The sequence below is a fragment of the Cynocephalus volans genome, chromosome 4 (genome assembly GCF_027409185.1).
Source record: "Cynocephalus volans isolate mCynVol1 chromosome 4, mCynVol1.pri, whole genome shotgun sequence".
In the NCBI taxonomy this organism is placed as follows: Eukaryota; Metazoa; Chordata; class Mammalia; order Dermoptera; family Cynocephalidae; genus Cynocephalus; species Cynocephalus volans.
This window is the reverse complement of record NC_084463.1, coordinates 165768625-165796200: the sequence shown is the minus strand read 5'-3', so window position 1 is coordinate 165796200 and position 27576 is coordinate 165768625. Positions and strand designations below refer to the sequence as shown.

Here is a 27576-nt window from a genome sequence, read left to right as displayed (position 1 = left end):
CTGGCAAATTGCTGTAAGAAGAGAACATTTGCTAAAATCAAGCTTTTGTTAGTGGATCGACTTAACTGCATTATAGAATGTCACCTTGCTTTTCTTACTGAATGTTACCAGCGTCTATGGTTATGTAGAGAATTCTTAAAACAAATATACCTCACAGGGCCTGGTTTTCCAAAGTCTTGCAGTTTCAAATACTGACCTTGCAAGGACAGGAATATTTCCCCAGGCTATTGAGTCTCTGTTGCAAGATAAGAATTGTGGCACAGCAAGGTTGCTGGCTCAAAGACAGATTAGTTACTGATTGATATCTAAGTTGCTGGAAAACTGCTGGAAGGAAAAGGAATGTTTGCTAAGATCAAGCTTTTGTTGATAGGACCACTTAATTGCCTTACTGGAATGTCACCTGGCTTGTTTCACTCAAAGTTACCAGCCTATATTGTTAAACTATAACTCCACCTATGTTCTCTTCCTGTAACTTCCTGGCCTGGAAAATAAATGCAGGAAGAGAACCCCAATTCGGGGTTAATTTACCAAGGAAGGGATGCCTCTCACTGGAGGGTTCTGGGAAAGTTAACCACTTTGGGGCTTCTCACTGCTCAGAAGAGATGGGCTTTGAGTAATCCTTTGTGGCTCTGTCACCCAGAGGAAGTGGGGTGACAAATCCATGGGGGGCAAAGCAACATTGTTAAACTATGCTTTTAAAAAAAACCCACCTATGTTCTCTTCCTGTAACTTCCTGGTCTGGAGAATAAATGTGGGAAGAGAACCCCAATTTGTGGTTAATTTTGCAAATGGAAGGAATGCCTCGATCTTGAAGGTTCTGGGAGATTAACCCCTTTTGGGGGTTTATCACTGTTCAGAAAAGATGGGCTTTGAGTAATCTTTGGTGGCTCCATCACCCAGGGGAAAAGGGGTGACAAATCCATGGGAGGCAAAGCAACAAATGGTGACCCTGATGTGATAAATTCTGGGTCCACAGATCGGAGACCAACCTGCTAAGCCTTGGAAAGGAAAAGAAAGAGTACGTCCACCACTCATCCTGACAAAAGGAAGGTCCTGACAAAAGGGAGGTCCTGACAAAAGGGAGGTCCCAACAAAAGGGGTGAAAGAGGACGTCTGCCACTCATCCCGACTAAGGGCAGGCCCCGACAAAAGTGGTGGGGGAGAAAAAAGACGCCCAGAAAAAGGAAGAGGACGTCTACTCATCCCATCAAGAGGGAAATCCCGGTAAGGGGGACTCACCCCAGCAAAGGGGATCACAGAGGTGGCTTTCAATTAAGTGACTGCATGTCTGCTGCAGTGTCTAGCTAGAGCTTCGCCTGGAAGTTTTGCTTTCTTACTCTCAATTTTTCTATCTATTCTTGCGATTATGGGTAGTTTACTGTCTAAGAGGGAAGTTCAACATAGTTCAGTCCTTCTATGTCTCCTTAAGGAAGTAGATTATAAAGTAATTAACTGTCATCTAACTAAATTATTACTGATTATAGTGGTTTGGAAATTTTGTCAAATTGCTTTAAAAATTATTCAGAACCTTAACAAAAGGAAAAAACATGTTTATGGCATTAAAGAAGATGAAAACAATCCTCGCCTCCTCCTCCTCCTCCTCTCCCCCACCTCCATCTTTGGAGGCAAACAATTCATTTGTTCCCTTGCTGGAGTCCTGTCTTAAAGAAGGACGTAACATGGGAATTGATGCTCATCATGTCTTTCCTGTTGTAAGAACTGGGACTCAGTTGAGACATGAAAACCTCCCATTCTCTTTGTTTGAAAGATTTAAAAAGAGCATAACAGAAAATTGCTTACATAGTACTTTTACTAAGGAATACTTAGAATCAATTGCTAATGGGTATAATATGACCACTTAGGATTGGAAAACACTTGGAAAAACTGTTTTAACTCCTGCTCAATATACTGTATGGCTACAAGAATATCAGAAGCCTTACATGTTATTTCACTCAAAAATTTATGAAATGAGGCGTAAATTAGCATGGACATGTAACTTGATCAAACAACTAGAGTGGTCATAAAGGTTTGGAACAAAATTCCTGAAACAAAATCTAAACTTCAACCTCTTGCTTCCCCTGATGCATTTTGGATACAAAGATTAGATAACACTCAGCCACTGTTGACATTATCTGTTGAACAAAAATTAATTACAGATTTGGGGTCTGATCTTACCATAATTGCTAAAAACGACTGGACTCCATTATGGAAAATAACTTCTTCACCAGTTACACTTACTGGATTAGGTGGGTTCAAAATCCCTTATCAAAGTAAAAATCCTTTGTTGTGTACTGGCCCCAAGGGACAAACTGCCTCCTTTATGCCTTATGTTCCAGATCTACCTCAAACTCTATGGGGCCGAGACTTCCCTGCTCAATGGGATGTTTATATTGGGACATCTCCTTCAAAATTTATCATAATGGCCATGGCCACAGTCCCACCAGTCAAATTACAATGGACCCCTGGTCCTCTGGCTTGGGTGGAGCAGTGGCCTCTTAAAGGGGAGAAATTAAATCAAGCTACTGTACTTGTTAAACAACAGTCACAAATGGGACATTTAGAGCCACTGCATAGTCCTTGGAATACTCCCACTAAATCTTTTGCTACTCTTAGACAGGGAACCATTGAGCCTTAATACAGATTTTATTAATCATCTTCAAGATGCTATTACTAGACAAATTGACAATGCTCATAACAATCCAGAACTGCTATCACAGGTTTATTTACATTTAATCAAACAAGTTAATAATGCTGGTTTACAAATAGCTCCAGACAGAATTCAAAAAGAGGAGCCTTGGAAATACCTTGGTTTTTTAATCACTCAGAGAAGTATATGGCCACAAAATACACCTTTGCATATTCAGGAGCCTTTTACTCTAAATGACTTACAAAAATTACTTGGCCACATTAACTGGCTCTGCCCTTCTATGGGTGTTCCAACTTATCAATTACAACATTTGTTTAATACTCTAAAGGGAGACCCTCCCCTCATTACTTATCTGAAGAAGCAAAATTAGAATTAAAACAGATTGAATCCTTTTTACATTCCAGACAATTAACACATATTGTTAAATCTCAAGTCATTCATTTCATTATTTTAAACACCCCACATAGTCCCACAGGTTTGCTTTGCCAATTTCTTCCTCAAATAGGCTTTATTAAATGGATTTTCTTAGCCCATCAACAGAAAAGGAAATTATATACTAAATTATAACAATGTATTCATTTACTCACTAGGGGAAGACACCGTTGTCAAGTACTTACTGGGTATGATCCTGATATTATTAATCCTGGTCTTTCTAAAACTGATTTTTATGCTGCCCTTGAACAATCAGAGTCTTTACTGATAACTATGGCTAATTTTGTTGGTAAGATACAATTCTCATTACCCCATGATAAAATTTTACGAGGACTCCAAATACTACCCATACAATTAAAATCCTATTTATCCTCTATTCCCCTCCCTCAAGCACTAACTGTGTTTATCAATGGTTCTGACAGATCAGGAAGGGGATCTATAACATGGGAGGAACAGGGAATCTGGAAACATTTTGTTACTATCCACCATAAGTTCACTCAAAGGGCTGAACTGGCAGCTGCCATTGCAGCTTTACAACATTTTTACAATCATCCACTTAATTTAGTAGCTGACTCTGCCTACATAGTTGGAGTCTTACAGGTAATTCAAGATGCATCTATCCATCTATCCACCTATCCACATTTACAAAAACTTATTCAAAAAAAGGCATCATCCTTGCTGTGTAACTCACATGCATTCTCATTCTGGTCTTCCTGGCCCTTTATAAATTGAAAATAATATGGCTGATCACTTGGTTATGTATAATAATGTTTTACAGAAAGCTGTTGATTCTCATCAGTTTTTTCATCAGGGTGCACGAGCTTTGGCTCACATGCATCAGATCTCTTACAGGCAATCTCAAGATATTGTTCGTTCTTGTTCCAATTGTCAGAGATTTCTAAATCTAATTTCCCTGGAGGAGTTAATCCTCCAAGAATAAAAGGTAATTAAATTTGGTGAATGAAAATCACTCATTATTCCATTTTCGGATGTCTTAAATATTTACATGTTACCATTGATGCCACTGCCCAAACAAGAGAAACCGCTAAACATGTTAAAAAACATTGTCTTTCTGCCTTTGCTGCCATCGGGATTCCAAACCAAATTAAAACAGATAATGGACCAGCATACACTTCCAAAGTCTTTCAAGTATTCTGTGACAACTGGAACATTAAATATGTCACAGGAATCCCATTTAACCCCACTGGCCAGGCAATTGTCGAAAGAGCTAATGGCCTTCTTAAATCTCAAATAAGTAAACAAAGGAGGGGTAATATAGATATAGGACTGGCTCCTCATGAACAGGTCTTTAAAGCTCTGTTTATGCTAAATTTTTAAAACTGTAATTCCCAAAACAAAATGACACTTTCTATCTCCTAAAAAGAGACCTAGACCCTTGGTTTTATTCCACCATCTGCCAATGGACACACAATTGTTGGGACCTGTCGAATTGTTAACATGGGGGAGAGGGCATGCATCTATGGACTGCTATGGATTCCTGCTAAGGCAGTTAAACCTTATGTGAAACCCCAAACCAGATGAGGAATTGAATCTGATCCCCAAATCTCAAAACGTTGCTATCACAACTCAATCCATCTCACTGGGGATGGTACACATCAGACCACCAGTGATGATGGTGCCAACAACCACTTCCACTCTGACCTACATCAGACCACCAGTAATAAAAATAATGACAACAAGCTCCAAATTAACCCAGGGTAAATTTAAAAACTTCAACAGTCAAATAGCTTTCAATAGCTTAGCCCTTAAGCTCAGTAACTCATTTGAGAAACAAAAAATAACCTAAAATCTACCTGTTTAACTAGATGGTCTCAAATTTTCTGGCATTCACTTGGTTATCTTAAACAGACTTCTAAATTCTCTTCTAGACTCATCTATGTATTTCTTCACAAAATCCTATGGTGGAATTCTATGCTATTTTCTTAAAAGGAAGAAAATCTTCTCTGCATCTTCTTGAAAAGGCTTGCATACTTTGCTTTACAATGTAAATTTGTTATCTTGCTTTAAGGCAGGGTGAGGCCTCACCAATAAGCCTTTTTAAAAAAACATAATCTAAACCTGATTGTCCTTTTTACTAGTGAGCCTTTTTTACATCTTGAACAAAACCTATAAGATCCTTGTTTGTTCTTGTTGTTTATGTCTGCATATATGCGTGTGTAAGCTGTATGTTATGTCTATATGTTCATGTCTGTATGTGTAATTGTGTTGTTTGCAAGGTACCAAGTTGGCTTCTAATTAATGTGCACTCATGAAATAAGTATACTTTTCAAGTTCATGTGACTTAAATTTTCTAAAGTTTTGATGAATATATTTTCAAAACCTTTTACCTAAATTTGTCTCCAGGTCAATATGTCTCCTTGTTATCTCAGCTCTGCCTCCTGACCATGCTGGGAGAAACAATATCTTTTAGACATTATCTTTGTGAATACTGCTCTCTGCCTCTCTGGATTCCACATGGCTCTAAATGCCACGTGGAAACCTGGGACCCAAAATGGCTAGTGAAAGGAGACCTATGCCCAATATTGCATAGGCCCTAGTAACATTAACTGATAAGGGTACAGATCTAATACACCAAGTATTTGGCTGGGAAACCATATATATGTGTTTGGTAAAAATAGCTAAAACTCAAACTGGGCTTTGTATAATTTACTCTAATAAATGGACACCTATTTACTAACCTGAATGTATAAAAATGTTCTTATCAGCACACATCATTGCCTGGGTTTATTAATCAAACAGGATTACTAAAGGTCTTTTTACTTGACTGCTCTTAAAATAAAATTTTAAAAGGTTTTCTTTGTCCCTTAGATAACTGGCTTAAAAAAACTTATTTCATGATAATTTCTTTTACTCTCTGCCTTTGAAAACCCTTTGTCACTTTGGTTTTATTTTAATAATAATTTGTGATTTTATTCAACTAAGTGTTTTAAGCCTTTTGTTATTTAACAAAGCTAAATTCTGAAAGCCCATCCTTTTGGCTTAAACTAACTTTGAGGAGTTCCAAGGACCCTGGAACTTCTCAAAGGATATATAAAAAATGTATCAAAACTAATTGGCTTATTTAATAAATTAGACTATAGAATAGATCACATGTTAGGTCACAAATCAAGTCTCAACAAATTCAAAAAAATTGGAATTATCCCATGTATTTTTTCAGACCACAATGGGTTAAAATTAGAAATCAATAACAAATGAAATTCTGGAAACTATACAAACACATGGAAATTAAACAGCATTCTACTTAATGACATATGGGTCCAACAAGAAATCAAAGAGGAAATCAAAAAATTTATTGAAACTAATGAAAACAATAAGACATCATACCAAAACCTGTGGGATACTGCAAAAGCAGTACTAAGGGGGAAATTTATTGCATTAAATGCTTACTTCAGAAGAATGGAAAGATGGCAAGTGAACAACCTAATACTTCACCTTAAAGAACTAGAAAAACAAGAACAATCCAAACCCAAAGTTAGCAGACAGAAAGAAATCATTAAGATCAGAGCAGAACTGAATGAAATTGAAACCCAAAAAACAATACAAAAGATCAACGAATCAAAAAGTTGGTTTTTTGAAAAGATAAATAAAATTGACAAACCATTAGCATGGCTAACAAAAAAAAGAAGAGAGAAGATCCAAATAACAAAAATTAGAAATGAAAAAGGTGATATTACAACTGATACACATGAAATACAAGGAATCATTCGACACTACTATAAACAATTATATGCCCACAAATTTGAAAATCTGGAGGAAATGGATAAACTTCTGGACACACACAAGCTACCAAAACTAAGCCAAGAAGATGTAGAAAATCTGAACAGACCAATAACAATAAAAGAGATTGAAGCTGTTATCAGAATGCTCCCAACAAAGAAAAGCCCAGGACCAGATGGATTCACAGCAGAATTTTACCAAATATTCAAAGAGGAATTGACACCAATTCTCTACAAACTAGTCCAAAAGATTTAAACAGAGGCAATTCTCCCAAACTCATTCTATGAAGCAAACATCACCCTGATACCAAAACCAGGTAAAGATACAACTAAAAAAGAAAACTACAGGCCGACATCCTTGATGAATATAGACGCAAAAATCCTCAATAAAATACTAGCTAACAGAATACAGCAACACATATGCAAAATAATACACCATGATCAAGTGGGATTTATCCCAGGGATGCAAGGTTGGTTCAACATACGCAAATCAATAAATGTGATACACCATATCAATAAAATCAAACATGAGGACCATATGATCATCTCTATAGATGCTGAAAAAGCATTTGATAAAATTCAACACTCATTAATGATAAAGACTCTCTACAAGTTAGGTATAGATGGAAAGTATCTCAACATAATTAAAGCCATATATGATAAACCCACTGCCAATATCACCTTGAATGGGGAAAAGCTGAAAGCTTTTCCTTTAAGAACAGGAACTAGACAAGGGTGCCCACTCTCACCACTCCTATTCATCATAGTGTTGGAAGTAATAGCCTGAGCAATCAGAGAAGAGAAGGGAATAAAGGGCATCCAGATTGGAAAAGACAAAGTCAAACTGTCCCTGTTTGCAGATGACGTGATCCTATATATTGAACCTCTACAAAAAACGCTTGGAGTTGATAAATGATTTCAGCAAAGTAGCAGGAAACAAAATTGACATACAAAAATTAGTAGCATTTCTATTCTCCAATAGTGAACATGAAGAAAGAGGAATCAAGAAAGCTTGCCCATTTACAATAGCCACCAAAAAAATAAAATACTTAGGAATTTCGTTAACCAAGGATGTGAAAAATCTCTACAATGAGAACTACAAACCATTGCTGAGAGAAATTAGAGAGGACACAAGAAGATGGAAAGATATCCCATGCTCTTGGATTGGAAGAATCAACATTGTGAAAATGTCCATACTACCCAAAGTGATATACAAATTCAATGCAATCCCCATCAAAATTCCAAAGACAAAAATGTCTTTGGAAATGGAATAACAAAAGACCATGCATAGCCGAAGCAATTCTGACCAAAAAATAAAAATAAAAATAAAGCTGGAGGCATAACACTACCTGACTTTAAACTATACTACAAAGCTATAATAATCAACATGGAATGGTACTGGCATAAAAACATAGACACTGATCAATGGAGTAGAATAGAGAATCCAGAAATCAACCCACACACCAACAGCCATCTGATCTTTGACAAAGGCACCAAGCCTATACACTGGGGAAGAGACTGCCTCTTCAGCAAATGGTGCTGGGAGAACTGGATATCCATATGCAGGAGAATGAAACTAGACCCATACCTTTCACCATATACTAAAATCAACTCAAAATGGATTAAAGAATTAAATATACTCCCTGAAACAATAAAACTTCTTAAAGAAAACATAGAAGAAACACTTCAGGAAGTAGGGCTGGGCACAGAGTTCATGAATACGACCCCAAAAGCACAGGCAACCAAAGAAAAAATAAACAAATGGGATTATATCAAACTAAAAAGCTTCTGCACAGCAAAAGAAACAATTAACAGAATTAAAAGACAACCAACAGAGTGGGAGAAAATATTTGCAAAATATACATGTGACAAAGGATTAATATCCAGAATATACAAGGAACTTTACAACTTTACAACAAAAATTGGGTTACAACAAGTAACCCAATTAAAAAATGGGCAAAAGAGCTAAATAGGCATTTCAGAAAGGAAGATATACAAATGGCCAACAGGCACATGAAAAAATGCTCAACATCACTCAGCATTCGGGAAACACAAATCGAAACCACACTGAGATACCATCTTACCCCAGTGAGGATGGCTAATATCCAAAAGACTCTGAACGATAAATGCTGGCGAGGTTGTGGACAAAAAGAAACTCTCATACATTGTTGGTGGGACTGCAAAATGGTGCAGCCTCTATGGAAAATGGTATGGAGGTTCCTCAAACAATTGCAGATAGATCTACCATATGACCCAGCTATCCCACTGCTGGGAATATACCCAGAGGAATGGAAATCATCAAGTCGAAGGTATACCTGTTCCCCAATGTTCATCGCAGCACCCTTTACAATAGCTATGAGCTGGAACCAGCCCAAATGTCCATCATCAGAAGAGTGGATACAAAAAAATGTGGTATATCTGTACAATGGAATACTACTCTGCTATAAAAAGGAATGAAATACTGCCATTTGCAACAACATGGATGGACCTAGAGAGAATTATATTAAGTGAAACAAGTAAGGCACAGAAAGAGAAATATCACATGTTCTCACTCATTTGTGGGAGCTAAAAATAAATAAATAAACACACAAACAACCTGGGTGGGGGAGGGAAGAAGACACAACAATTACAATTCTTTGAAGTTGATATGACAAGCAAACAGAGATTGTTGGGAGGGAGGGGGGAAAGGGAGGAGGAAGGGAGGTTTCGGTAATGGGCCACAATAATCAACCACATTGTATATTGACAAAATGAAATAAAATTAAAAATAAAATAAAATAAATTAGACTATATGGGAAAGCATTGTCAGGACTGAAGGTCTTATGGATATGTGTTCAAAATCTTGTAAGGTTCTTAAATATCTGTCTTGATATAAATGCTACTGGTCATAATCTTGGTTTATAACTTTTAAAATGTTAATATCTTCAAATATTTCATGAAAAAAGTCTGCTAGGTACAGTTTCCTGACAAACTTTGAGTTCATAGCTTTAAACTAAAGTTCCAGAATTCTAATAAAGAAACTGATGGGTTTGTGAAATTGTTCACAAAGGTCAAAACAACAAAAGTTAATTAGTGAACTAATTAAATTATGGATTTTTACAATTTCCTTATTTTAAAACATTGCTGGTTCTCTTAATGTTTTGTTTTCCAAATGTAAAAAACTCTCTCTCTTAAGCTATCTATAACAACAGTTTGGTAAAATATCATTTAAAACAGAGATAAAAGTAGTTGTTTTCTCCCTATTAAATCCCCCCCCCCAAATTTAATAACTTTAAGTATCCTTATGATTATTATGGCACTGTGGTTATTTTTATAAATTCAATGAAAATTAACTCTCTCTCTTTATAACAGGATATAATTTAGAACTTTGGATATAAGCTAGCATGTCTCACTTCTAAGTTGCTGACTCCTCTTTTATGTTGCCTTAATTTCGCCTAACTGCTGCTTAATCCTGCTGTTCATCTTTCCCCCTGATGTGAGACAGATCACCATCTGGGGATGAGCCTTCCCAGCAGCGTGGGATTTATACAAAGAAAAGTAAAACCTTTTCAGTCAAGATATTAATCATCAATGCTTTTTATGAGGAATGCCTTGATCATAAAGGGAGAAATAACGTCTTCTCTACAAAAGCAGTTCTCTAAATTTTCCTGGCCTTAAAAAGGGTGTTTGTTACTTGGATGAGACATCCTGTTCCTCAACAAAAGACTTGTAATTGATCAAAAATTTTACAAAAGACTAGATGCTTTAAAAACAGTAATGTCTTGGACAGGTGAACATTAACAAACTCTCTGGAGGCAGAATCAACTATTATATGAAGCAGAATCCCTTTCTAGAGTTTCAACAATTGCCATGCTAAACAATACCAACTTTGCTTTAAATGCTTTTGTCTTAACTGTGAAAACCTAATTTATAGCTTTTGCTTTTTCCTTTAAGTATGCATAAAACAAATGTACTTCACAGGGCCTGGTTTTCCAAAGCCTTGCAGTTTCAGATAGTGACTTTGCAAAAAACTGGAAATTTTCCCCAGGCTATACAGTCTCTGTTGTAAGACAGAAAATTGTAACATAGCAAGGTTGCTGGTTCAAAGACAGACAAGTTACTAATTGATATGTAAAGATCTTGGGAAATTGCTGTAAGAAGAGAATGTTTGCTAAAATCAAGCTTTTGTTAGTGGATCGACTTAATTGCATTATAGAATGTCACATTGCTTTTCTTACTGAATGTTACTAGCTTCTATTGTTAAACTTGTTAAACTGTACTTAAAAAAAAAACCCTACCTATCTTCTCTTCCTGTAACTTCCTGGTCTGGAGAATAAATGTGGGAAGAAAACCCCAATTTCTGGTTAATTTCCCAGATGGAAGGAATGCCTCTATCTTGAGGGTTCTGGGAGATTAATCCTTTTTTGGGGTTTCTAACTGCTCAGAAGAGATGGGCTTTGAGTAATCCTTTGTGGCTCTGTCACCCAGGGGAAAAGGGGTGACAAATCCATGGGAGGCAAAGGAACAGTGGAGGAACTATTAGAGATTTACATGTGTAGATGAGAAGACTGAACACAAAGGGACTAATCATCATCTAAAGGAGGTGTAAAAAACCAGAAAAATAAACAGCCAAACCAGAAAAAAGGAAATAATAAGAGCAGAATTAATGAAGTAAAAACAAAACACAAGAGATGGAAACAAGTCATACTGCTTCTTCAAAAGGGCTGATAAAATTGACAAGCCTCTCGCAAGACCAATAGAGAGAGGAGGAAAAGAAGACATGTCCAGCTGATATCAGAAATGAAGAAAGACATGGCAGTGGTTCTTAGAGACGTTCAGAAGATGATCAGAAGACACTGTGAACAACTTCACGCCTCCAAATTAGAAAATTTAATACAATACACAAACTCTCCAAAAATACATGTACTTAACAAAACAGACTTGGAAATAATTAGAAAACCTGAATACCTGTATAACCATCAAAGAAATTCAATCTGTAATAACACATCTCCCACTTTGCTGACAAGCTCAACCAAACACGCAACGAAGGAATAATTTGAGTTTTGCAGAAACAATCCAAAAAATGGAAAAATGCATATAACCACTAGCTCATTTTTGAGATTAACTAAATTATAACACACAGACCAGGACAATTTGAGAAAGAACAACTGTAGACCAAACCACTTCTACATATAGATGCAAATATCCCAAACACAACATCCGCCAATCAAATGCATCCTACATTAGCAAGGATTTGCGGCGGAGGCATGGACTTACACCAGGAACACAAGACGCCCTTCATACCCCAGTATCAGTCAAAATAACTCACCATGTCACAACATGTAAGAGATGATGTCAATGGATTCAGGGAAAAGCCGTTTAATAAAACTTAGCATCCAATCATCATTGAAAAAATCTTAAGCGAATTATCAACAGAAGGAAACCTCTAGAACCTGATCAAAGGTTTCCTCCAAAACCCTACAGGAAGCATCATACTTAATGTGATGCAATGAAAACTGTCCCTTAGATGAGAAACAGTTAATGGAGACTCCCCAGCACCGGCTCTGTTCAGTATTGTACTCAATATTGTACCAAAGGTTGTAGCCGGGGCAAGGAGCCAGCAACTAGATACATTTTAAAATAGAAGGACTGAAATTTCAAGAAATTTAGCTGCTAATTTCTTGTTATCTTGTGGGGCTGACTTTGCTTCCCAGCTTCAGGACTGGGCTGGTGACCCGGCCAAGCCAACCAGGGACCTCGAAGGAGGTTTCCTGGGACCGTCAGAATCACTCCCCTTCTTCCTCTGAGATCCCGAGCATCAGAGCCATGTCAATCAGGGGAAGCTGGTAGCTGCCTTACCACTGCAGGGAGAATGCATGCCTGCGGACGGCGACAGAGAAGTAAGAAAGAGACACAAACCACTGACAATACAACTTGAGCTCCTGGATCCAGCCGTTCCTGACACCGTGTACTCACCTGGAACTTGCAGTCAGGTGAGCCGATGCTTCCCCCTTTGCTTAAGCCAGTTGGAACTGTCTATCTGGAAACTGAATCCCAAACCCCCTCCTAATACAGTGTAGAGACGACGTGAGCCAGATCCCCTGAATCCGTCAGTCAGTAGTCAGTGCTGATCCACCAGGAACCAAACCAGCGCTCCACTTTCACCAAAGACTCCCAAACACCCACATTGTTACTGTGTTCTCTTGCCCCACCCACCCATGACCTCCTCCCAGGGAGGGCCCTGCATTTTTCATGACCCTCCAGGAGGAGAGGCCACTGAGCCCCGCACTCCTACTCACGTGGGGTACATCCACTCAGCCTGCACAGAGGACAGACTGGACCAGCCCAGCCACCTGTCACCCAGCCATCTGAGACCTGCCAGCCTGCACATCCTCTGTCTGCACTCAGACCCTCAGCTTACTTGACCCCTTGGCACCCCATCAGGCGACAGGCCTCTCTTCCTTGAAGCCCGTTTGCTGCCCTCCTGATACAAGAGGTGCTCAGTTACCCTGGGCTTGGGTTTCAGGACAGGCCTCTGGGTTTCCAGCCACTCCCTGAGGTCTCAGACCCCCTCCTTGGGGCTCTCCCCTGGAGGAAAGTTACTGTTGCCAGTTAGACCTATTTTTAGCACCAACATGGGGAAAATGAGAACACAAGGGGCTGGCTGATGCAAATCCAGTGGCTGGATGCGCTCAATAGAGAACGCAGAATATTCTTGAATATGCCTAATGCATGTGAGAAAGTCTGACCAATGAACATTCTCCAGGAAGAGACCCACTGAGCATGTACAAGACTACATGTAACTGGGAGCCACCCCCTTAACTGAATATTCACTAGATAGAAAAGCTATAAAAGCCAAATCTCAGCCAAAGGCAGGGTTGGAGGACTCCTGGAGGCAGCCCGCACTTCCCTGGCTGAGGCGTATATACTTTATCTTGTACCAAACTTACTTTTAGCAAATGACTGCTCACTCTCTTGAGCCAGCCTGCCCTCTGTACTGAGCTTTAAATGTGTTTTTCTTGCTTTTGTGTTAGACTTCATATCTGTACTGAACTTCTGTGTTACACTTAGTGTGGGCCCTGCTCAGTCTCCACAGTATGCCACACTCTCTGTGGAACCTGTATTTCTTATCTATTTTATTAAACCTGTTCTCACTATCTACTGTGACTCTGCCCTTGAATTCTTTACTGTGGTCGAGTCAAGAACCTTGTAAGAGGATGGGGTGGTTTGAGACCGACTATCGGGCCCCGTGGACCCTACCTCTGACATCACTCCTGGACCCCTCCCCACCTTTTTGACTCATTCCTGCTGGCTGCTCCTTCAAGGCTGCAGGTCCCTCCTCACCTGCCCACCTGCCTCACCAAAGCGCCCAGGGTTAGTCCTGATGCCCCATCCCCTCTGCCTCCCTGCCACCTGGACCTCCTCCAAGCCCAGGTTGTGGATGCCCCATGCCCACGAGGCTTCTGCCCTGTCCTGTCTGGGAGGCTTTCTGAATTGAATACACCCAAACCTGCAGGCCACCAGTGGGCTCCCTGCACCCTCCCACAGGGACACATGGCTTTGCCCTCTAGCTGCACAGATCCTGGGGCTGCTGCTGACCACGCACTTTCGTCACGCACTGCCAGTGCTGCCCCCAGCCCCAGGGCCACCTGCTGCACATCAACTGGGCCCTTCACCTGCCCTCTCAATTCTGCTTTCGCCCCAGACAGTCTTGTCTTTTGCAGCACAGCAGCCAGAGGACATCATGAAAACCTGCACCGGGCCCATCCCTCCTCTGCTGAGACCTCTTCTGTGGCTGCAGCTGACACAAGTAGGGGCCATGTCTCAGCAGCAACCACGGGCTGTGCTGTGTGTTAGCTCCTGTGGCTGCTGTGACCAACTGCCACAGCTGCAGTGGCCTACACCCTGCGTACTCATCCTCATACGGTTCTGAAGGCCGGAGTGCCAAGGTGGCCTCACGGGGTCGACACTGAGACATCAGCAGGATGGCTCCTCTGGAGGCTCCTGAGGACATCTGACCCCTGCCTTGTCCAGCTCCAGAGGCCACCCATTGTCCTGGGCTGTGGCCCTTCCTTACCCTCCAGATCCAGCAGCACTGCGTCTCTCAAACCCTCTGTATCCTCATCTCCAACAGCCAGAAAAGGGTTTCTGCACTTCCGGATTCTTGTGCTGAAGAGGAACCAGCCGCATAATCGAGGGACCTCTCCTTTAATCCCATTTGCAAAGTCCCTTTTGCCACGTAAGGTGCCATGTCAACAGGTTCCAGAGAACAGGACACGGACATCTTTGGGGGCTGTTATTCTCCCCTCCACCAGACGCCACTCACCCCCACCCAAGCTTCTGGCACTGTCCTGCCTGTCCCTGGGCACAGCCTTGCTGGTGTCCTCACTGCTCCCTGCACAGTCCCCCTCTGCCCTGCTCTCTCTTCTACGAGATGCTTTTTCCCCAGAAGCCACATCTTGAAGTCCCCACCCCCTGTACCGAAAATGTGACTGCAACTGGATTTAGGGTCTTTACAGAGACAATTAAGTTAAAACGGGTGAATTAGTCTGTTTATGTTGCTCATAACAAAATACCTGAAACTGGGTGATATATAAAGAAAATGAAATTTATCGCTTACAGTTTCTGAGGCTGGGAAATCCAAAGTCCATCTGGTGGTGGCAACAGTGACCCAGAAGCCTCACATTGCAAGATGGTGGAAGCAGAAAGAGAGCAGAGAGAGAAGACTCCTCTTCTTTTAAAGCCCTCAGAACCACACCCCTGACCACCATTTTTACTCCATTCACTACTACATGGTCCTACAATCCAATCACCTCTTTAAGGCTCCACTCTTCAATTACCAGAATAGGACTTCCCACCCTCTTAACAGTCACAATAGGGGCTAAGTTTCTAATACATAAAACTTGGAGACACAATTTAAGCTTCATTGAGTTTTGGGGGGACATAATTCAATCCACTACAATGGGTCATTCAGGTGGGCCCTAATCCAACAGGACTGGTGTCCTTATAAAAGGAGATTAGGACACAGACGTGGAGAGTGACAACCATTTGAGGACACAGGGAGATGACGCTGTCTCCTAGCCAAGGAGAGAGGCTTCAAGGAACCATCCCTGTGGTACCGTCTCCGAGATGTCCAGCCTTCAGGACTGTGAGAAAATCAACTTGTGCTGTTTGAGCCACTCAGTCTGGGGTCCTTTGTAATGGCAGCCCAGGCAAACTCACACACTCTTTCAGGTCTCGGCTCAAAGGTCAGCTTCTCAGGACAGCCACACACACTGCCCTGCGCCCTCCCTACTTCCTCTCTGCTCCATATTGGGCCTATCACATCTGAGACTTCACACACTTTGCATGTCTGTTGATCATGTGTGTACATGTCACCTTGCAAGGGCAGAGACTGGCCTGCTATGTTGATGGCTGTTTCCTAGGAGTCTAGGATTGTGCCCACCACACAACAGGCTCTCAAAACACATGTGATGAATTGGGGTACAAAAAACTGCTGAACTTTAGAAGGAAGCAAGAATGTCCAAAAGGCCGGTGTCCAGGCCGGCCCGTGGCTCACTCGGTAGAGTGCGGTGCTGATAACACCAAGGCCACGGGTTCGGATCCTATATAGGGATGGCCGGTTTGCTCACTGGCTGAGCGTGGTGCTGACAAAAGGCCGGTGTCCAAGAGAAGAGGCTATGTTCACATAAAAGCTTCTAACAAAGCTGTGGTCAGCACAGTGACCCCCAGGACACTGGAGGAGAGAGGACCCTCTCCCCAACTACCTAGCAGGCTGGCAAGTTGAAGAGAGGTACCCACCCACCTTTCTCCACTCAGATGCTCGAAGCCTTGGCCACAGTTTAGGCTAAGTTAGAGGTTCTGGGGACATGAGTTTCCCGGAAAACTTGCTCTCAGGTCTGGAGATTCACTGCCTTCTAAATTTCAGGGATACAGGCCAAGGATATTTGTCTGTTTTATATTAAAAACTTCTAAATTATGAAATACATATAAAGAGACTATAAATGAGGCATAGCCACAAATAAAATCAAACCAACACCAGAGTAGCTACCCCCCAGCTTCAGAAGTAGAACATTACCAAGGTCTGATGTCGCTCAGTCTGCTTCCCACCCCAAGATCCCTCTCTATATCCTGAATTCTTCATTTATCATCCTCTTGCTCCTCTCTACACCAGGCAATCCTGTGCTTTAACACAGGAGGGGGCACTAAAAACTACCTGAAAGCTAACTCACCTCTGTGACCCTGAAGGAACCACATGTGCTCAAATGCAAGACCACCCCGTTGCTGACCAGGAAAGCCAGCACCCCAGTGCTGTGCAGCTGTGGCTCAGGCTCAGCAGAGTGGACTCTGGGACAGGTCAACAGTGGCCTCCGACTCCTCCAGACTTTGACTTGTCAGAGGAATCACATGGGGCTCTATCTTCTTCCTGAGAACTAGGTCATGGAGCAGGGGTGCCTTCAAATGGAGGCATCTCCATTTTTTAGTCAGGAATCTTGCTAAGGACCTTTTGGTGAGCTTTACAGGATAATGTCACTAGACAAAACCTGCTGGAGGATACCAAGTACAGAATGACTTTTCAGCAGAGGGAGCACAGAGGCCTTAGAGAGAGTGTGATGAATGAGCTGTTGTGACACAATACAGAGCTTTCTGGGACAAAACCTCCACCTCCCCTGACAGTGAACCTGTTATAGCGAACAGGATGGAAGCCATGTTGGGACCAAAAACTGCATGAGCTGTAGGCAAATTTTAAAAAGACAGAGGTATTTTCCTTGGCATGCATTTCTCTGAGTTCCCTCTATTTCCATGGTTATTGATATTTTTAACGGCGGTTATGGGGCAAGATGACATTATTTACATGAATGTAAAGCTGTTTTCCAGCCAGCCTGAAGCTACAGACTTGCAGACCCTGGGAACAAGGAACACAGTAAAACTGCTGATCCCACCCTCCAGCAGGGCCTGAGATAGCAGCAAGGACAGGGCAGACACCAGAAGGAGCCTTGGGGAGAATTTGCAGCTGGCCCCTTGCATGTCCCCCTTCCCTCCTGCTTTTCATTCCCCATGTTCTGTTCCCTCAGCCCCCTCTTTAAAATCCCCTCAGTAAATCTGAGTCTTGGAGATGGCTTTGGTCTGGCCATTCTCCTTCAGGTTTACCAGGAGATGAGTTAGCCTAACTCTCTCCTCAGGTCACCAGCATTCCTGAATAAGAGCTGACTTCCATTTTCACCAACATTTGACTTTTGAGTGTTTTTAAAAGGGGGTAGGCAGCCAAAACTGTGTGCCTGGTAGCAAACCCAGGAGCATACAAGTATCAGGATTGTCTGGGGGAGCAGCTTTGGAGGAGGGAAGAGGGTCTCAACAACACACTGCTGGTTTCCTCCCCAGGCATGGCACACATATGGTAGACCAGATGGCCCCGGGTTAAAACCTGAGGGTCAGGAGAATAAACAGCAGGGTTAGGGTGGGGGACACATACGCCCCACTGCTCACTTTTCCACATGGCAGGAGCTCTGGTGTGCCCAATCCCAACACACTGACCCGGGGGCTCCCTGCAGACAAGGCAGCAAACGAGCCCTGAGCACTTTCAGCTCAGCATGCTCTTCTTTCTCCCCGGTCTGTCTGGCCACAGTAAACCATATTCTCCACTTCTCCATATGCCAAGGGTTCACAAGGCAGGTCCCAAAAGATTGAGGTCCCCCAGGGAGCAGCAGGGGCCCTTCCCTCCTGAGCACCCACACAAGGGCATCAGAACAGACCTGCAGCCAGAGAGTGAAGTGAATCAGTGTCCCAGACCCAGAGAGGATTTCGAGAGAGGGCGTGGGCTGAGGGTGGGAAGGGTGCAGTCCTGGCATGGAGTGGATGGCCCCCAAGGGCAGAACGGGCCCAGTGCTGGGGGGAGGTGTCACACCCACTGTAGAGAGAGGTCCCCCATGTTAGATGGCAAGTGGATCAGGTGACACGTAAGTCCTCTCCCATCTGTTCTGGGTCAGAACTAAAGCTCAGGCCCAGTAGCCCTAGTGTGAGGGTGTGAGGCAGGGAATCCCCAGGGAGGCCAAACCCTGTGGGCATGTACCTGGGGCAGCGTGAGGTGCCCACCAACTCCCAAGTGTCAGGCTGACAACATCCTTTGCTTTGAGATCAGCAGTCTGCAGGGGTGTCCTCAGTGTATACCAGGGGGATTATGCAAGGACCATGAGGACTCCAGGTACCCAGATCCATGGGCAGACCCTGCTGGGATCAGACATACTCAGAAGAAAAGCTGACCATGTCTGCTTTCCTTCCAGCAACACCAGGAGTTCCCCAGGAAGGTCCTAGGCCTGGAGTTAGGGTCCCCAGCACCCAGGCCTCTGCTGGCCTCCCTCAGCATGGAGACCCTCCCCAAGGACAATGGCTGGCTTAGTAAAGTCAGAGTGGACGCAGCAACTCATTTAGCCAGTTGGGGGCTGCTGGCCAAGGAGAAGACTAAGACAGTGCAAGTGTGTATGTACTTGCGTGTGTTCATGTGCATGCATGCTTGTGTGTGTGCACACGTGTGCTTGTGTGTCTCCCGTGTGTTTGCAATTTTCCATATTTAGAAAACTAAAACACAAAACATTTAAAAGCTAAATAAAATCTCTGGACTTTCCTTTTTAAAATTGTGTGTGCACACACCAAAAGCAAACATTGGAAAAATGTAATATTCAGAATGATCCCACTCATAATAGCATCAAAAAACATGTTTTTATTTTTGTTAAAACAAATTTAAGTAAAGATATGTAAGATCTTTATGGAGAAAATTATAAGACTTTATCGAAAGACACTGAAGACCTAAAAAATATAAAGATGTAATGTGTTCATGGATTGGAAGACTCAGAATGATAAAGATGTCAGTTCTCACCACATTACTCCAGTGGATATAGAGCAAATCTAATCAAAACTCCTATGGTTTGCAGGGTGATTCTAAAGTTTATGTTTAACAACAAAGAGCCAAAAATACCCAAGAAAGCTGCAGAAACATAATAAAGCCACTTGCCCTAAGAAATATCTAGAATTACAACAAAGCTATAGAGATTGGGATGGATTTTGGCTCAGGAATAGAAAAACTGACCAGGAAAACATGTATATAAACTCTATCATGCAGCTGCTGCTCAGGTCTGTAGAAAAGGGCAGAATGAACAGTCCAGACAGCTTGATGTTCACATAGAGAAAAATGACATTGGCATTTTCCCTCCACCCTCCCCCACCTCACACCACAAACAAACATCAACTCCAGGTGAATTATACTCACATAGGAAACAAAAAGTATGTAATCTGTAGAGAAAAATGAAGGATAATATCATTATCTTGTGAAAGGATTTATTAAACTAAATAGAATACAAACCATAACAGAAACGATCAATAAATTCAATGTATCACAGCTGAGAACTTGTGTTCATCAGCAGGCACCGTAACGAACAGGAAGCCCAAACCGGACCAGGATATATACACTGCATCTGACAGAAGCTTCATTTCCAGAATATACAAGGAAATCTTGCAAATTGATAAGTGCAAGACAAATGCCAAGAAAACAAACAAAAAGAGTTAACTAAAGGGAAGACCCAAATGCCCAGTAAACATACAGAAAGATCAATCTCTTGAGTTACCAGAGAAATATGAATTCAAACCAGAAGAAACTTTCACATCCACCAGCTTCTCAGACAGTCGCTGTCTGACACATCTGGTGCTGACAAGGACGTGTGGCCAAGGGCACAGGCACTGCTGTGGCAGGAGCTCCGTCCAGGACCACGACTAGCCCATGTGCCTGCAAAGGTGCTGGACACTGCACACAGGTGCCCAGCCACGTGGCTGTGATGGCACAAGACAGGAACCACCTAGGTGCCCCCAGACACGGACCAGGCGTTGATGCCATGGTGTCCTTGTGTAACCGGATACAGTGCAGCAGGAGAAATAAAAGATGACAGCAGCACGCAATGCCAAGAGTCCGGGGAGCAAGATGCAGAAAAGCAGCAAATCCCATAAGAACGCACATGGCACGATCCCACTCGGGAAAGCTCAAAGCCACGCAAAACTCTGTGACATACCATCTAGGGACATAAACACATAGAAGTAAAGCAATGAAGTAAAGGAAGTCGTGACAAATGCACAAGTCAGGGCAAGGAGGGAAGGGGACAAGAGGGGAAAGGGTGGATGGCTGGGATGGCCGTGTCACCAATCTCTAAAACAGTATATATGAATTCTGCATATGTGAACCACATGCACACGTGCACTGCATACATTCAACATCCCTGAAAACACACTTCTAAACATTAAGTTGATAAAGCAGCTCACACCATCCCTGTGTAAGGCCCCTGATGGCCGCCTGTGTACACGGAAGGGGAAGGAAGCAAGTGTGTGATAGGACCACCCGCCCACTCGGCCTGGCCACTTCGGGACAAGCTCATCCAGATCTCCCTGGCTGTCTCCTGGGGCTCCTTCTTTCAGCCCCACTAAATGTCACCTCTCCAAGAGGCCCTCCTTCACCTCCCTGGCTCCAACAGCCCATCCCTCCTGGGCCCAGTCAGTCCTAGTCTGTCTCCTCATTTCCTTGCCAGCAGGTAAGGAAGAAGATCTCAGAAACATCTCACTGACAGAATGTGAGTCCGCTGAAGGCTCAGGGCTGTTTTCTCCACACTGTGCCCCCGAAACCAAGAACGTTGCCTGGCACACAGGGGAGGCTGGGTAAGTGTTCCCAGCAGGAAGAAGAAGAAGGTGGTCAGAGTGGGAGATCAGGCCAGCCAGGCACACCCAGTGGGAAGGACAGATGGGGACAGGGGACCGTCCTAGAGGACAGCGCCTGGCCCCCAGCAACATCCCCTCCCTGGGCCTGGCCTGGGAGGAGCTAGTGGCGATAGCATGGTGAAGAAAGTGGAGTGCTATGATTGTCTTGCTGTGACCATCTGGTCCCACATCCTCCCTGCCACCACCATATGTCAGCACAGGTAAGGGAGTCACTGCTGAGGGGTGGGAGACAAGCCTATAGCGCTGGGGCCTGCCAAGGGCCAGTGATGGCCTTTTCACCAGCCTTGTTCTGTGAACAGCAGCACTGGGGAACCAGCCCTGGCCAAGAGCCAGGAAGAATGGCAAGTGAAGAAGCTGGGCCCAAGACTCAGGGGAGTGGCAGAGGTAGAGTCCCTGCCTGCAGCATCTGCTAGCCTGAGCCAGAGGCCCAGCCCGGGGCAGAGAGAAGCAAGCAAAAAGCTTGGGGACCACAAATTCAATCCCCTTCCCCACTCCCAGGCTGCCCTGACCTAGATGCTGGGAGCCAGATGACAGAACTGGTGGCAGAGACGCCACCTCAAGGGCTTGGCCAACTGGAGCCTAGGATGCCTTCTGGGGCCGGATCCGCAGCCCAAGCTGACAGCAGAGGGGAGAGCAGGAAAGGGGCTGGGCAGGAGACCATGGCAGTCAGATGGCCAGGAAGGCCAAAGGGGGGACACCTGCAGATGGCGGCAGGTGGGTGAGGAAGCTCAGTAAAGTGGAAAGAGCAGAGGCTTGGCACTCAGCAGTACCTAGATGTACACCTCAGCTCTGTCCTGCCCCATGGAAGAGCCATGAAGGCTCGTTTATCACCCCTGCAGTCCTAATTTCCTCCTCTGCATACTGCACAAAGTGCCACCTGCTGCACACTGTCATTCAGCAGGCCAGATGAGATGAGTCATTCACTCAGCCTTTCCCCAACACCCCAAGCGTCACTGAACAGGGGCTCGGTACTCTGAGCACCAGCTCCATGCCTAGTGCGAACTCAGACACATAGGTCTGCCCCTGCCACCGGGTGTCCTCCTGATCCTTCCTCAACTGGGACCAGAATCACCTCCAGCTCAGGGCTCAGCAGTCATCTGTGGTGGTCTTGGGTCACAGGCAATGTTCTCAGAGGAACAGAACCAGTCTACCCTCCACCAGCACAACACAGCAAAGACCTCACTCACTGCCATCCTTCCCACCTCCCCCGCCCCCGTGGCCAGCTGCTGTCTTTACCTAGGGGCTGACAGCCTTGTCTGGTGAGTCCTCAAAAGAGCCACGGCTCCCCAGGCCACCTCTGCAATGATGGATCCATGACATCTTCTTACAGAGGCAGGGCCAGCAGCCACCCCGCTGAGCTATAGAAAACAAGAAATCGGGGAGGGGAAAAGAGCAGGGTCAGCTCAGATTCAGGGTGCCCTGGGGCCCCGTGCCCACCCCAGGCCCCATGAGCCTGGCTCCGCTGCACCTGTTCCCAAGACTACCCCAGGCTCCTTGCCAGTCCTGAGGCAGTGACCCCCACCCAGCCCCTTCTAGGTGGCCTCCTGCTTGACAGCTCCCAGTGGGGGGACAGGGATACACAGCCCTGAAGAAGGTGTGCCCTGCCCCAGCCTGCAGGGGCCCCCAGCCCTCTGGCAATTTGGAGCCCCAAACTCTCTGGCTCTCCAACCTTCCTGCAAGCTTACGCCCAATTGGCTTCTGTGCATACAGGATCCCCGCAGCTCCACCCACATGCATGCATGCATCTACCACAGGGCATGACCAGGTGCTGCACCACCAGGCGCTGTACTAGTAGGAGCTGAGACCATAGAGCTCAGGCCACCTGCCACAGCTCTGTCTCTAGCTCTGTCTTCCTGAGCCATACCTGACAAGCAGCAGAGCTGGGGTCAGGCTGCCTGGGGTTGAATCTGCCCCAGCCATTTATTACCTATGCAGTCTGACACAAACCACTGGACCACTCTGGACCTTGGTTTCCTCATCTGTACAATGAGAGGACAAAATGGCCTACCCTTCAGCGTTGCTGTGAGAGCTACATGTATACACATTCAGTGCTCAGAACAGGAATGACAACAGTAAGTACTCAATACATAATTTACCATACTGGCATCATCCTCAGCATGACTCCAGCTATTCCTGACACGAGGACAGTGGGGACACCTCCAGCCTGGACACTGCCAGGACTGCCGCCCATGGGCTCGTCTGTCCTCTGCAGCATTGTCCCTGTGCATGTGATTCCCCGTGGGGACGTCCACATCCTACAACCTATCACTCATGGAGCCATACTTCACAGCAACTACGCAACTCGCCGCACAGAAGCCTGAAATGAGAAGGTGGGTGTGAGAGCAAAGTGAGCTTCTCAGAGGGTGAGAGGCAGGCCCGGGTCCCAGGGTCAGGAGGGCGAGGTCAGCATGGCCGTGTCCCATCTGAGCAGTGCCCAGCCTGGGTGCAGCTCTGGGCGTGCCTGTACTATCCAGCCCTGACCAGGCCAGGGCAGCACCAGGACACCATCTAGTGCAACAGGCCCACGCACTTCGGTCCCAGAACCCCACATACTGCTCAGGATTATCGAGGACCCCAAAGAACTTTAGTTTATGTGGATGACATCTACCAATATCTCCACCACTCAAAATTAAAACAGAATCTTTGTAAAAATATTAATACATTCTGAAATAATAATAAATCCATTGCTGTTAACATAAATAACATGTTTCTATAAAAAATAACATTGTTTTCCAAAACATGCAGCTCAGTGGACAATGGTACTGCCTGCACTCATGCTGGTCCCCAGGCAGGCTCTAGGGATGGCCAGATTCTGCCCTTCCTCTGGTGCGAGATGCCGCAGCACACTGCTCTGGGGCATATGCAGAAATCCAGGCCCGCACAGGGATGCAGTTGACACAAGGAAGACCTCGGGAACCCATGAAAGGAACTCAGGGACCACACTTTCCGTGGGTCTCTCAGGCCTCACATTCCAGGTGCCTGCCCAAAGTCGCCACTGGGTCTCCCTCTGCATTCTTGATGCCATCAAAAAGCACAAGACACAGGAGAACACGAGAAAAAGCAAATCACTGTCAAGTAACAAGACAATCAACAGAGCAAGATTAACATATCAGAACTATCAGGGACTTCAGAATAACTATGACTGATACGTGAAAGGATCCAGTGCAAAAAATACACAAAATGCACAGTGGGGAACTTCAGCAGAAAAATGAAAACTACCAGAAAGAGGAAAATGGAAATGCACAGCTAAAGGCACTGTCTGTGAACCAGGAAACAGGCTCTCACAAGACCCGAAGCTGCTGGCACCTTTATCTGAGACTCCCTAGCCTGCAGAAGTGTCACAAATTACTTTCTCTTGTTCAGGAGCCACCCAGGCTCCTGCCCCACCCCACTGCTTCCTCCTGGCAGATTTCCCTGCTCTCATCCCTTCCCACCTTCTCTAGGCCATCTCCCATCCTGCTCCCCAGCACCTCCCAGGTCTTCTCTCCCTCACCTTTCTGCATCTGAGTGCCTCCCTCCTTCTTTGGGTGTCAGGGGAAGAAGAGGGTGAGGACAGGCCTCCCAGGACTAGGATGCAGGCATAGCACCATGCTCTAACCAACTGTGCTAACCAGCCAGCCCATGTGGTCAAGATTTGTGTTTTCTTCCCACCTGGAATATAAGTCCCCTACTCCCTGCCTCAAGCTTCCCCGCATCTTTAACTTCCACACCTGCATCGTTTACCGTGTTCTCACTGCCTTGGGTGTCCCGTTTAATCATTCATCAAAACCTGCTGGGTGCCCACCTTGTTCTAGATGCTGGGCTGGGCACTCAGGACACAAGGGTAACCAAGGCAGAAATGCCTATGCCGCAGGGAGACATAGGTGTGTGTGGGAGACAAACACAAGAGTACAAGGGCATTCCAAGCAGAAGGCTCAGCATCAACACACACGCAGGTGAGAAAAGGCATGGCGTGTGCAGGAAAGAAGGACTTTGGCACTACTGGGGCACGTGAAGCAAGGACTGGAAGATGCGGCTGGAACTAGATCCGGGCTTTCACCCTGGGGGTATGGTAAGTTCGAATCCCAGTCTCTGCCTCACAGACTGTAAAGACAGAATGAAAAACCAGCAGGTAAGTGGCAATGACAAAACAGGAAGCACTGGGAAGGAAACGAGAGGAACCTGAGACAGGAAATACTGGGAGAGAGCGGTCAGGAAGCTGAGCGAGTGACAGGGAGCTGAGACCTGCCAGAGGATCACCAGCTGCCATCCAGGCCAGGAGCTAAGAGAAGGGCAGGCAAGCCTGCAGACCAGGAAGGAAGGGGCGCCAGCTGTGGCTGCGATGGCGCCTGGCACGAGAAGGGGGCGAAGGAGCGGGCCATGCCCATCCAGTCCAGCAGCCTGGCCCACGGAACATCCCGCCATGACCGCGAAGTTCCATGCCTGCGCCGTCCAACACAGCAGCCACCGGCCACGCGCGGCCACTGAGAGCTCGAGATGCGGCTACCAGGACCGAGGAACGGAGAGCTTCAGATTTCAGTAGCCACAGCTGGTAGTGACCAGCGTACCAGACACCGCAGATAGAGCTTCAGGACGGGGAGGACTGAGACGCGAGTCCAGCAACAAGAGGAGGCCCCTGGAGGCTCTCCGCGGGGGGCGGCACAGACCAGGCTCTCCTGGAAGCTCCCGGGGGGCCTTCCCCGGTCCCCAGTACCCAGGAAGCGGCTTTGCACGACTTGGACCACGGGAGGAAAAGGCGGAAGAGAGCGCCCAAAGTCGGGGTCCCCAGGACCAGGGTGGCGGGGGACGGTCCCGGCACCCCGAGAGAGGGCGCTGGGGAGCTCCCCGGGTCAGCGCGGTCCTCCAGGCGTGGGAACCGGGGCGCACGGGCCAGCACCAGCCCCGGGACCTGGAGCGCTCCGGGCACCCGCCGCGAGTGGGCCTGGAAACGCCCGAACGGCTGGGCTGTGGACCCTGGCGCCTGACGCCCGTGGGTCCACACCGCGTCCTGTACAGCCCCGGCACCTCCGGCTCACCACGCCCCGCACAGGCCGGGCCCTCCCGCTCACCACGCCCCGCACAGGCCGGGCCCCTCCCGCTCACCACGCCCCGCACAGCCCCGGGCCCTCCCGCTCACCACGCCCCGCACAGCCCCGGCCCCTCCCGCTCACCACGCCCCGCACAGGCCGGGCCCCTCCCGCTCACCACGCCCCGCACAGCCCCGGCCCCTCCCGCTCACCACGCCCCGCACAGGCCGGGCCCTCCCGCTCACCACGCCCCGCACAGCCCCGGGCCCTCCCGCTCACCACGCCCCGCACAGGCCGGGCCCTCCCGCTCGCCACGCCCCGCAGCCCCATCGGTCCGTCACCGCCACCACCTCCCTCCCGGCCCGTTTCACCGACGCCGCCGCCTCACCTGGGCCCGGCTAGTAACGGTCGCGCTGTGGAGACTTACGGCTAGTGGGCGGCACGGGGGCGGCCAACGGCCCCAACCGTTACGTCACCGCCCCTCAGGCCTCCGCAGCCGCCAACGGCCGCCGAACCCCGCACGCACCGGCGTCATCCGGGACTCCACGCCGCAGCGCGGCCCGCGCGGCCGGAAACGACCAGGACGGCGGCCGGCTGGGCCAAAAGACCCTGCGGCGGTCCCGGGAGACGCGGGATGCTCCGAGCGGGCGGAGCCGGCTGTCCAGTGCTTCCGGAGCGGGCTCCGCCTCCTCCCCGACCCGCTCCTCCGAGCCCGGACCCCACGTGGAGTCTGAGTGGTTGGGCCGTAGTCGAGCCCGGGCTGCTGGGGCGCCGGCCGCAGCCCATCGGCGACCGGAGCCGAGGTCACCCCGGCGGGCTCCGTGCGGGGACGTGCGCGGGCTGGGAGCTGCCTGGCCGCTTGGGGACTCGGGGCGTTCCCGGCGTCCTACCTCGACGACCGCCTTGGAGAAGGTCACGCACCAGACCCCGCAGCTGGCTCCTGAAATGGACTGTGCCCCAAATTTGGGAAAGAGTTTTCGGTTTATGTCTTCTTTCCTGTACTTGGGTAGGGGACCAGTGT

General features: G+C 46.3%; 1 protein-coding gene across 8 annotated transcripts in view; it reads right to left on the bottom strand.

The window, feature by feature from the left end:
- LOC134374852 (uncharacterized) overlaps nucleotides 1-27114 on the bottom strand; it is a 50326-nt gene extending 23212 nt beyond the window's left edge. For 4 of the 8 annotated variants that reach the window (XR_010023365.1, XR_010023364.1, XR_010023360.1 and 1 more), the window contains exons 1-3: nucleotides 26983-27114; nucleotides 23646-23866; nucleotides 22786-22907 (exon numbers count right to left, since the gene is read on the bottom strand). Coding sequence is in view for 2 of the 8 variants with exons in the window: in XM_063092903.1 (XP_062948973.1) it covers nucleotides 20465-20855; nucleotides 22786-22907; nucleotides 23646-23777 (645 nt within the window). In the remaining 6 variants the exon portion in view is untranslated. Of the gene's footprint in view, nucleotides 1-20384; nucleotides 20856-22785; nucleotides 22908-23645; nucleotides 23867-26943 lie in introns of those variants that run through there. The other 4 variants (XM_063092903.1, XM_063092902.1, XR_010023363.1 and 1 more) reach the window with 4 other exon arrangements.
- Between the last annotated feature and the right edge of the window lie 462 nt (nucleotides 27115-27576).